This window comes from Marmota flaviventris, chromosome 16 (genome assembly GCF_047511675.1).
Source record: "Marmota flaviventris isolate mMarFla1 chromosome 16, mMarFla1.hap1, whole genome shotgun sequence".
In the NCBI taxonomy this organism is placed as follows: domain Eukaryota; kingdom Metazoa; phylum Chordata; class Mammalia; order Rodentia; family Sciuridae; genus Marmota; species Marmota flaviventris.
In genome coordinates this window covers 67763418-67775508 of record NC_092513.1, presented here as the reverse complement: position 1 = coordinate 67775508, position 12091 = coordinate 67763418, and the positions used below count along the sequence as shown (strand labels likewise).

At 49.3% G+C, this 12091-nt stretch overlaps 1 protein-coding gene across 1 annotated transcript in view; it reads left to right on the top strand.

Moving 5' to 3' along the window:
- Ralbp1 (ralA binding protein 1) overlaps positions 1–12091 on the top strand; it is a 37106-nt gene extending 25015 nt beyond the window's left edge. The window contains exons 4-10 of the mRNA XM_027920670.3: positions 2417–2766; positions 4534–4695; positions 5580–5711; positions 7126–7227; positions 9401–9522; positions 10115–10238; positions 11792–12091. Of these exons, the coding sequence (XP_027776471.2) occupies positions 2417–2766; positions 4534–4695; positions 5580–5711; positions 7126–7227; positions 9401–9522; positions 10115–10238; positions 11792–12001 (1202 nt within the window). The 3' untranslated portion in view covers positions 12002–12091. The remainder of the gene's footprint in view (positions 1–2416; positions 2767–4533; positions 4696–5579; positions 5712–7125; positions 7228–9400; positions 9523–10114; positions 10239–11791) is intronic.

Here is a 12091-nt window from a genome sequence, read left to right as displayed (position 1 = left end):
TTTCCACACCCTCTCCAGCATTTATTATTGTTTGTATTCTTGACAGTTGCCATTCTGACTAGAGTGAGATGAAATATTGGTGTAGTTTTGATTTGAATTTCCCTGATTGCTAATAATGTGGAACATTTTTAAACTCTTTTTGTTGGCCATTTGTATTTCTTCTTCTGAATTGTGTCTGCTTCATTTGCCCATTTATTAATTAAGTTATGTTTTTTGAAGTGAAGTTTTTTGGGCTCTGTATATATTCTAGATTTTAATCCTTTGTCAGAAGAGCAGCTAGCAAAGATTTTCTCTCATTCTGTAGGTTCTCTCTTCACATTGCTAATTGTTTTTGTTGTTGTTGTGCAGGAGCTTTTTAAGTTGATGGTATCCCATTTATTAGTTCTCAGCATCATTTCCTGAGATTTAGGGTTTCTATCTAGAAAGTCCTTCCTGTGCCTGTGTGCTGGACTGTCTTGGTATTTGACGGGGAGTTGCTTTGAATCTTACAGCACGTTTGGTAGTATGGTCATTTTAACAGTATGGACTCTGCCTATCCGGAACAGGGAGGTCTTCCTTTCTAAGGGTACCTAGGTGGTTTGCGGGGTCAGTACTGTTGGGGGTTTATATATACACATACATATCACATAAGAGGAGAGAGGAGGTCTTTGACAGAACTCACAGTTAGTTGCTCATCAGTTAGTTACTCATATTGTCATCAAAGTAAGAAAATAGGAATTATTTTCTAACTTTTTGTCTCAAAGATTATGCAAAAATAAGATCCACATTGCTATTTTTATATATGGTGCCGTTTGTGATTCTGGATAAGTTACAGATTTATTTTAATGCCATTAAAAGTTTTTACAAAAGTTAAGAAGTGCCAGAGCACAAATGCAAGCACTGTGTGGGTTATAGATGCTTTCAGATTAGATGGCTCGTTTGAACCATTGGCCTAAAATTTAAGTATTAAAAACAGTACAACATGTATAACTAACTAGAACAGCACAACAAAAAACCAGCACAAACTGGGGCTGGGGTTGTGGCTCAGTGGTAGAGCACTTGCTTAGCATATGTGAGGCACTGGATTCAATTCTCAGCACCATGTAAAAATAAAAAATAAAGGTCCGTCAAAACTAAAAAAACAAAACAAAACAAAAAGCACAAACCTACTTTGTGCTCTTTGGGATCAGTGTTGTTACTGGATCATGTCACAGTACAGGTGGATTTCATAAAGACTGAAAAGCTGATATAATGTTTGAAAAATATTTAGTTTATGTAGTTTCTTTCTGTTCAGTAAGAAAGCAAATGATTTGATTTTAGAAGCCCAAAGTTCATTTTATTTTGAGTTCCAGCTCTGTTTACGTTATATAAACACTTAAAGGACTGGAGATGTAGCTAGTAGAAAAGTGTCTCCAGGTTCACTGGTACTGCAAAAATGTAGGGAGCGGGAATACTTAAGAATTTACACTTTAAGATGAACGCAGTGGTACACACCTGTAATCCCAGTGGCTTGGGAGGCTGAGGATTGCAAGTTCAAAGCCAGCCTCAGCAAAAAAGCATCTCAGTGAGACCCTGTCTCTAAATAAAATACAAAATAGGGCTGGCGATGTGGCTCAGTGGTCAAGTGCCCCTGAGTTCAATCCTTGGTACACCCGCCCTCCCCCGAAAACAAAAATAAAAAGAATTTATACTTTAAAGTAGAAACTATACAGGAATTAGGGGATTACTTAATAGAGAATAGTTTTTAAAGAGTTTACAGTTAAACTTATAGTAAAATTTTTACTTTTAAAAGAGTAAGCCTACCTACAACTATTGGACATTTAGGTAAACAAAGTTACATTTTATGTTTCAGTCTTATGACTGAAGAGAAAACATTTGGCTGTGAGGGTAAGACTTACGCTTGGGTTGTAGTTTAATTCTTCTAAAATTTCTTTTTCTTCTTGAATCTGTTGGCATATTTACTTAACATATTTGCAGTTGCTCTGAATGTTAAAATTTTCAGTTATCACTTAGGTTGTGATTAAGTTCACCCTTGAAGGGTAATCTTCTATTTAGTTAGTTTAATGCTAGGAATTGAACCTAGGGGCACTCAGCCATTGGACTACAGCTTCAGTGCGTTTTTATTTTTTCAACACAAGGTCTGGCCCAGTTGCTGAGACTGGCCTCAAAGTCATGACCCCCATGCCTCAGCTTCCAGTAACTGGGGTTCCAGGTGTGTCAACACCTGGCTGAAGTGCAGTCTTTCTTACGATTGTGTCTACAGGATAACTGTGTGGCCCTCGGGCAGGTATGTTGTTCATGTCAAGAGTTCTGCTAGTAGCCAGTGGCAGCTCTTGATCTGCCCAGCAAGATGGGGGTGGGGTGTCCTAGAGAAGAAAGCCTTTGTGTTTGATTTTTTCCCCTCAGTATTCTTTCTTCTGAATTTGAATGGTTTAAGGAATTAAATCAAAGGTGGATGAACTAAAAGCAGCCTACGACCGAGAGGAGTCTCCAAATTTGGAAGAATACGAGCCCAACACTGTCGCCAGCTTGCTGAAGCAGTACCTGCGAGACCTGCCAGAGAATTTGCTTACCAAAGAGCTGATGCCCCGATTCGAAGAGGCCTGCGGGAGGGCCACGGAGACCGAGAAAGTGCAGGAGTTCCAGCGCTTGCTCCAGGAACTGCCGGAATGTAACTACCTTCTCATTTCCTGGCTCATTGTTCACATGGACCACGTCATTGCCAAGGAACTGGAAACGAAGATGAACATACAGAACATCTCCATCGTGCTCAGCCCCACTGTGCAGGTACCCGTGGCCAGCGGCCCTGGGAGTTGGGGCATGTTTGCTGTTTCAGATGCACGTGAAGCTGGGAGCCTGAGGTGGTGGAGGATGGGTTAGCTTGACTGCGTCTTCTTTCATAATGTGGATGTTTCAACAGATGAAAGATGATCAATATGTTTGCCCTTTTGCTTGTAGCTGTGAAATTTGAATGTCATACAGTCTTTGTGGAGTTATAAAGCAGTTCTTGGTGACAGTGATCTGTTATTGGAGTAGATAGAGCCCATGTGCCTGCAGTTACAGACTTCATCTATAAACTTGTAAAGGTTTCTGCTGTTTCATCAAATAGCATCATTGCCTAATTATATCACGTACACATCAAACTCAGGCACAGAGGGCCGAACGTTCATTTGATTTAACCAGGGTTTCACTTGTAAAAGTGGGTCCCAGAGAGACCTATCTGTAGGCTTGTAGCATGAGAAGGTACCACAGGGCATCAGGGGTGGTGTGTCCATTGGTGTCTTTCTGTACCTGTGATTGGCTTGCCTTTACTGCTGCTCAGGTGAGCCTGCGTCAGGGTATGTTCTCCTCTCAAGTTACTGATATACTTTTTTTAATATCTATTTTATTATTTTTTAATACCTTTATTTTATTTATTTATTTTTATGTGGTGCTGAGGATCGAACCTAGCACCTCACATGTGCGACGCGAGTGCTCTACCACTCAGCCCCAGCCCCAGCCCTGTTACTGATATTTTACTCAGGAAATAGTGGTGAATTTTTATTTTCAGTCCTCTTTTTGGCCAGCATACAGGCCACTGACCATAAATCATTGTCACTGTTATAAGAGTATGTTTTATTTCACTAAAGATTCTTTTACTGCATGTTGATTTTATATATATATATATTTTTTTTTTTTTTTCTTTTTTTCTTTTTTTGGTACCAGAGATTGGACTTGAGCACTTGGCCACTGAACCACATCCCCAGCCCTATTTTGTATTTTATTTACTGACAGGGTCTCACTGAGTTGCTTAGTGCTGTGCTTTTGCTGAGGCTGGCTTTGAACTCGTGATCCTCCTGCCTCAGCCTCCTGAGCTGCTGGGATGACAGGCATGTGCCACTGTGCCCGGATATTTATTATATTTTGGGAGAAAAATATTTTCAAGTTTCTCAAAATATAATGATCATTTCTACCAGTTGGGAGTTTAGCATTTGGTGAATGTTACATTGTTACTTAATGTTACCCTGCTGTGGACCCTTGTTGCTGCAGATCCCAGTGAGTTGTAGGAGTAAGTGTGGGAAAGAGCTTCTCACAGCAGTTCAGCTTCGTCCTGTCCTTAGCGCAGAGTGGCCGCCACCTTTGAACGCTGGCCATGCAGGTGTATCTGGAGGCCCTGGCTCTGGAGCCATGCTGGGTCCTGGCCAGCCCTACCCCTGTGGGTGCTCTAGCATTTGCCTGGTCCATGGGAGGAGCTGCTGGTATGGGTGGACGTGGTGTCTCTAAATGTTGGAAATGAAGAGCATCTGTTTTTTAAATCAGCTAATATCATAGTCATCAAAAACGATAACAGAGTCGTCAGCTTTGTGTCCCTTTTCTGGCCTGTTTTTCGCTTCCATCCTCATGGTGTTTGAGCATATGATTTAACTCAGATTTTGTGATTTTCTTCTTAAATTGGCCATTGATGAGCACAGCCTGCCTTGTACTTCTGAGTCTAGGGTTAAAGGTTGCACGGCCTGGAGACGCAAATGAAACAAAATGACAATTTTAACTATCTCCTTGCAATCTCATCCCCAGATCAGCAATCGTGTGCTGTATGTGCTCTTCACACATGTGCAAGAGCTCTTTGGAAACGTGGTACTAAAGCAAGTGACAAGACCTCTGCGGTGGTCGAACATGGCCACCATGCCCACGCTGCCAGAGACCCAGGCGGGTATCAAGGAGGAGATCCGGAGACAGGTGCGTGCCTCACGCTGCACCACGCCTGCCACTCCGTGGCCCAGCATGGTGGAGCCAGGACAGTCTCTGCTTCCTGCACCTGTCCCCCTGTGTAGGAAGCCAGGCCTCTCCAGCTGGCGTTGGGTGCCACATAAGTCAGCATGTCCCGGTGGGAGAGCTTTGGTCTTGAGAACTGGAGACCTGGTGGGAACTCCTGTTCTGCTTCTTGTTAATGTACTGATTTCAGGTAAATCGCCAACCTCCTGAGGCGCTGGTGTCTTATTTTTTAAATAGATACCCATATGGGGCTGATATTAGGAGTTCCCGGTGAGATAATGTGAGAAGTCTCAGCCCAAGACAGTCACTGTCTCTAAGAAACCTCTGTTGTGTGGACAGAGTTGCTGATATTGCCACCTGGAAGTCCTTACCTTACTGATAAGCACCCTGGAATTTAGGGAAGTGAATAATTTATGTCACATGACTGTTAGGCTGTGCAACCAGAGTGAGGCCAAATCCTGGCTTTTCACTGTGCTACCTTGATGCAAGGGCTGCTCTGGGTATATAGATGAGAAAAACATTCAGGACTTTTAAGGAAATTTACATATATTTGACAATTTATGCATTTGCTTATTGTGCATGCACATTATCAAATCCTTGCTTCTCTTCCCTTATCTCTTCAAGTCCCCATTTCTCATCAGTTGATGGTGTGAGGGAAGGGCGCGGGGAGTGAGCGAGCTGCATCAGTGAGGGGGAACCCCACTCAGGCGGGCCAGGCGGGACTCACAGGCCCCCTGGAAGGCAGCAGTACTGTCATGCCACCGCTGGACGGAGAAGGAGCTAATCTGCACATGATTTTTATGTCGTGAGACATGGAGTACTATTTGGTATGTGCTGTTGTTTTCTAGGAGTTTCTTTTGAATTGTTTACATCGAGATCTGCAGGGTGGGATAAAGGATTTATTTAAAGAAGAAAGATTATGGGAAGTACAAAGAATTTTGACAGCCCTCAAAAGAAAACTGAGAGAAGCTAAAAGACAGGTGAGTGGATTTATTATTTTGGCATTTCATGTTTATATAAAATAATAAAACTGGATAGAGCCTTCTGCAGATAGCAGGCAGGCGGGTGACTTGTCTTCAGGCCCTGCTGGGGTAGCGGAAACCCAGGGGAAGAGTCGGCTCTTTGGAAAGTGCTATGATGAGGGCTGCCTAGAAGGTCTTGGAGATGGGGGACGCTGTCACCTAATTCTAGGAAGAGTCCACAGCTGGACTCTGATTTTCTGGCCTCACCTGTAATGTTCAGCTGGGACTGGAGCTTCCCAGCGGCACCAGAGCAAGACGCCCCCCACTTCTGTACCATCTTAGGCCCATCCCGAGACCCAGTGGCGGGTCCTGAGAACACTAGCTGGTGCTCGCTAGGCTGAGAGAGCAGAAGGGGCACTGTGGGGTTGTGTGGGAAGACCGGGTGCTGCCCTGAGGGCGTCTCGACTGCTGTGCTTCACAGTAGCCCAGAGGACAGGCCCACAAAAGCTGCCACAGATGGGCTCCCTCCTCCTCTCCAGCCCCCAGCTTTTCTCCCATTCCCATGCCTGGTTTTCATAGTCAAACTCTTCCCTTGGTGTATCAGCCTGGAATTGGAGCTAGTGACCTCTGCCCAGGCCTCACGAGGAGGCTGAAGCTCATCTCATCTGCTGTGATGCGAGCCTAATAGGAGTCTTAAAGCAGTGTGTGGTAAAGCAGCTAGAGGAAGCTGGGCGTGGTGCCCACACTGAGATCCAGTGATGCTGGAGGCTGAGATGTGAGGATCACAAGTTCAAGGCCAGCCTCATCACCTTAGTGAGACTTGTCAGAAAAATTACAGAGGGCTGGGGGTATAGCTAAGAGCCCTCTGGGTTCTATCCCTAGTACCAAAAAAAAAAAAAAAAAAAAAACGAGAGAAAGATGAGTGATAGGTTTAGTTTATAGGAGACTTGAGAAGCAAGAACCATACATAGTAGTGGGAGGAGGTGGGTGGCTGCTGGGAGCCATCAGGTGGTGGCGCAACCACAGGGCTCTCTGATGGTGGACTGTTCCATAGCATGATGATGGTCATTGTGGATGGTGGTCATCGTGGTCATTTGACTTTGTAGTTGTCGCAACTAGTTAAATCATACACTAAAAATGGACATGCTAGCAGCCCTTCAGAGCCCCACAGAGGGTCATTTATGCAGAAGGGTTCCAGAGCTGGCAGGCACACCCACTGGAAGGTGCATCTGCATGGTGCAGGCCGATTGGGCCCTATATCCTGTTCCAGGCCAGTTAGCAGCTGCCCGCCCTTGTATGTGGTTCACCTGTTCCTGTGACTCCTTCCAGTCATATGAAGTGAGAGGGAGGCTCCTGGATTGTGGTGGTGTGGATTCGCTAAGGATGTGTTCCCTATAGACTGACGGGTTCTCTTACTTGTCTTGTTCCACAGGAGTGTGAAACCAAGATTGCACAAGAGATAGCCTCAAAGGAGGACATTTCCAAAGAAGAAATGAATGAAAATGAAGAAGTCATAAACATTCTCCTTGCCCAGGTAAGCTAACTCTTTGTCTCCATTTTGTAAGTCTCTGAACTGTCAGTTTTAACTTACAGTATAAGAAACTCAACTCTAGGCTCTTTTCACCAAAATCACAGAAGGGGACCAAGGGCCGAGCCTGTGGCTTTGGCACTGCCTCGTGTGTGCTGCAGGTTCAGCTGCAGGAGGGGTGGCCTTGTGCTGATTCTCCTTACAGGGTGCTACCTAAAGGTCCTGCTTAATCCCCTGAGTCCACCCCAAGTCTGAGGTGTTGTATCTACATGTTAGTGGCATTTGTTCCACATTAATGAGACCAGACTTGAGTCTTAGAATATGTTCCTACTGTCTAAAATGTGGGATCCGTGAAGTGTAAGGTTAGGTTTTAAATGATTGCTGTTGCTGACAACATGTGGATGGTCCCATGTCTGCTGTGCAGGTGAAATCAGTTGTCAGAGGCAGGTTTTTATCTTTCATTGGTTCAGGTACAGAGCAGGCCTGAGCTCATGTCTTTCTGAATTCTCAGATCAGGTACACTGTTCTGGAAGTTTCCAGAATCCAACCAGAAAGGAATGGCATCGAGGCTCTGCCTGCCTGGTCTGTGTGGCCTTTGAGAAGCTCAGTGTGGCTCCCGGTCCTGCAGATTTGGGTGTTTCTGGCCCTTGCCTGGTCCAGTGGGGGCACATAACTGCCCAGGAGTAGAGTCCTGGACCAGGCCTTCACCCCAGGGTTTTCAGCCTGACTCTTTTTTTTTTCCCCACCAATATGGTTTTATTTTTGTTATTGTAACATGTACAGCATTGGAATTGTATCATTTTATTTCTTTACTGGAGTATGCATTAAAAAAATACTAATACATTTGAAGCCAGCAGCAGTGACATACACCTAATCCCAGCTATCTGGGAGGCTGAAGCAAGAAGATCACAAGTTCAAGGCCAGCCTGAACAATATCACCAGACCCAGTCTCAAATAAACATATATATTTTTTATTTATATAATAAATAAATTATATTATAATTTATATAATAAATTAGGTTGGGGATGTGATTTAGTGGAATGCACCAGGGTTCAATCCCCAGTATCACCAAAAAACATTTAAGAAATATGACACATTAAGAAGGCCTCTGTAAACATAATCCTTTCTCAGTATAGTTTCCTATTTTGCTTCATATGTAAATAACTTAACCTATAAAATCATACATAAAACTATCAACTCTTACAGCCTAGAACTTCATACACATTTGAGAGTTTGAGAATAAATATTCTCTTTGATTTATAAATAACATGCAGTATTTACAGTGTTTAGTTTCATTCAAATGCTTATCACAAATTCTTATTATCTCCCAACTTGTTCTGCTAATAGACCTTTTCAGTTTACTGATAAAGATGCCATGAATTAAAAGTCATAATGGTCAAGTAAATATTAAAAAAAAAAAAAAAAAGGAGAATGTGGCTACGTAAATATCACTAAATCTTATTAAAACCACTTCAGCTTATATGCGTCAGCCTCCCTGGGTTGGCCAAAGCAGGAGCACCCGGGCTTCCTCCCGTTCACTCCTCCCGTCTCACTCCTCCGGTTCCTGTTTGCTGGGAAGGAAAGAGCTGGCTGTGAAGGCCCACAGCCAGCTGCTCCTCCCACAGGCAGGGTCTGTGGCATCCTGGGTTTCACCAGCACTGCTGCTTTCCTCTAGGTTGGACTCTCTGGATCATGGGCAGAGAGTGATTTTTCCATTCTCTTTTCCCGAAGCTGTGACTCGAGTTTTATAACTGGAAATTCTGCCAAAGCAGACAGTTCACCGTCTCCTCACAGGGTGGGATCTCCTCACAGCATGGCCTGCTAGGGTGCCTTCCGTGCCCTCCTCTCCTCCTCTGAGCTGCCCGCTCTTGGCTCCCTCCCTGCGGTGGTAGAAGGCCTGCGGGGACTCTGCCTCCTGGGAAGCCACTGTGGGCCAACCGCACCTGGCCTTGCAGGGTCCGGCCTTACAGCCTTGGCTGCAGGGGAGCAGGGAGAGAAGAGTCCTTCCTTCCAGAGGCTCTGTGTGCTGTATCAAGGCCTCTTCTCGGCCCAGGAAATCCTTCTTCTGGTTACACATTTTGTGCCTTGGGCTCAACACAGAACGGGGCTGAAGAGACCTCAGAGCAGTGACGTCCCCTAGGCTGGGAGCTGCGAGGGCTCACAGTGCTCTTCCTTTAGGAAAACGAGATCCTGACGGAGCAGGAAGAGCTCCTGGCCATGGAGCAGTTCCTGCGCCGGCAGATCGCCGCCGAGAAGGAGGAGATCGAGCGCCTCAGAGCCGAGATTGCCGAGATCCAGAGGTAGGGCAGGGGTGCCCAGGGCTCGGTGCTGCCCGGCGTCTCCTGCCCCCAGGCCCCCCTGAGCAGCAGCCTCTGGCTCCTGCAGATTCAGGAGCGGGGCTGGGTCTGAGGAAGGGGGGGACAGGCGCACCCCGTAAGGTGCCCCTGGGTCTGAGAAGGGGGGGACAGGCCCACCCCATAAAGTGCCTCCGGGTCTGAGGGGGGACAGGTGCACCCTATAAAGTGCCCCTGGATCTGAGGACGGGGTGCCAGGCACACCCTGTAAAGTGCCTCTGGGTCTGATGGGGGTGGGACAGGCGCACCCCATAAAGTGCCCCTGGGTCTGAGGAAGGGGGGACAGGTGCACTCCATAAAGTGCCCCTGAGTCTGACGGGGGGGTGGGACAGGCACACCCCGTAAAGTGCCCCTGAGTCTGATGGGGGTGGGACAGGCGCACCCCATAAAGTGCCCCTGGGTCTGAGGAGGTGGGGGACAGGCACACCCTGTAAGGTGCCCCTGGGTCTGAGGGGGGGGATAGACGCACCCCGTAAAGTGCCCCTGGGTCTGGGGCGGGGCAGTGTACCTCATAAAGCACCCTGGCCTCTCCCCACAGTCGCCAGCAGCATGGCCGGAGCGAGACAGAGGAGTACTCCTCGGAGAGCGAGAGCGAGAGCGAGGACGAGGAGGAGCTGCAGCTCATCCTGGAGGACTTGCAGAGGCAGAACGAGGAGCTGGAGGTGCATGCGGGTGGCTGGGCGGGGGTTTCCGGAAGGCTGTGGGTGCACTCTGCCTCTGGGCTTTCCTGGGCCATGGCTCAGAGGATCTTAGGGGAATCACACCCCAGAGTTGGTGGGCCTGGGCTGCTGGCAGGGTGTCCTCAGGCGGGTGTGATGTGTGGTGACCCCAGTGATGGAGCGCCTCCTGGACCCACCCTCAGAGGCCAGTGCACCTGGCCGCCTTCCCATGGGGCCCCCATCCCCACTCTGGGCCCAGGGGAGAGGCCACTTGCCTGGCAGGGAGACGGTCTCTGTTCCCAGACAGGAGCAGCACAGTCAGGCTAGTGGAGGGAGCAGGCCCGGGTCTCCCTGAGGGCCGAGTGGTGACTGCTTCCCTGGCCTTCAGCCCACAAAGCAGCGGTGAGCCGTGGCTCTCGGGAACTGGGGCCAGGGCACAGTTAGCGGGCGGCAGGCCGGGTGCTCAGGCCCTCCCTCCTCCCTGAGTGAAGCAGCTCCACTCCCCTCGGTGGCTCGCTCGGTGGCTGGGGCCAAGCGTGCCACACCTGCCCGAGGACAGAAGAAGGCCGGGCAGGAGCGTGGCAGGTTCCGGGCTGCTCGGCCACGGGGCAGGCCCCTATCTCGGCACATGTTAAAGTGAAACAGACCGGGGGCAGCTGGGGGTGATGGGCCTGGGGTTCCGTCCCCAATACAGATAGGTGGTGGCCTGCGATGATGAGTGAGCCGAGACAGGACCGCGGAGTCCTCCAGAAGCGTGGGGCAGAGTGCCGAGCGGCTGCCCTGGAGGCCCAAAGTTGGGGCAGTCACCACTGCAGGGGGAGGCCTTGGGAAGGCCTCGAGGGGGCCCTTAGTCTGCTTCCCTTCCGTGTTACGGGGCATGTCGCAGTCCTGAAGCACAGAAGCAAAATCCCAAGCAAGTCCTTAGGGTGGGGGCAGGGGTGAGCTGCTGCAGCAGAGAGTGGCAGGTGGGACCCAAGTGCCATCTCCCTTCCAGGCAGGTGGCTTCTCCACTGGGCCGAGTGGCGCTGCCTTCCCCTTCAGGTGGGAGGGAGGATTCGGCCAGGTGCCGAGGGAGCCTGCTGTGCCCACCCTCACGAGGCCGACACCCTCAGCCCCACTGCCCGGAGCTGGGCACACCCGGGAGGAAGGGGGTGGGCAGTGTGGGTCTGCTGCCACTCAGCACCCCCAACTCTGCGGAGTGGGTGCTGCTATCCAGGGTGGACGGTGGCTTTCTGTAGGCTGAGTGGCCCCGTTCACAGGAGGGACAGCCCTGTCATAGAGGGATCCGCTCCCACCCTGCCTGACTCCTCCCTCTCTATTGCTAATGTCCCTTCTCTTTTGTCCTTAAAGCTTTGGGAAGCTAGGCTGTCCCTCTGTTCCCAGCACTAGTGTGCTCATTCAGGCCACCATGTCCTTTCTGCATGGTGACGCTTTGCAGCCAGGGTGACGCTTTGAAGATGGGGTCATGCTCTGGAGTCAGGTCCTGGGCTGGCGTGGGGCGGAGTCCTGCTGCCCTGCTGGCCGCCCTCTGACCGCCTCTCTCTGACACTCTCAAGATAAAGAACAACCACTTGAACCAGGCCGTCCATGAGGAGCGCGAGGCCATCATCGAGCTGCGGGTGCAGCTGCGCCTGCTCCAGACACAGCGTGCCAGGGCCGAGCAGCCCGAGGACGAGGAGCCCCGCGACGGTGCGCCCGAGGCGAAGGCTGGCAAGGAGCCCGCGAAGCCGTCGCCCAGCAGAGACCGCCGGGAGACGCCCCTCTGAGCGCCCGGGCAGTGGCGCTGGAAGGTGCCTGTGGCCCAGAGTGCCCAGTGCGGCCGGCGCTGTCCCTTCTGTAAAGACGCCTTCTCTCCT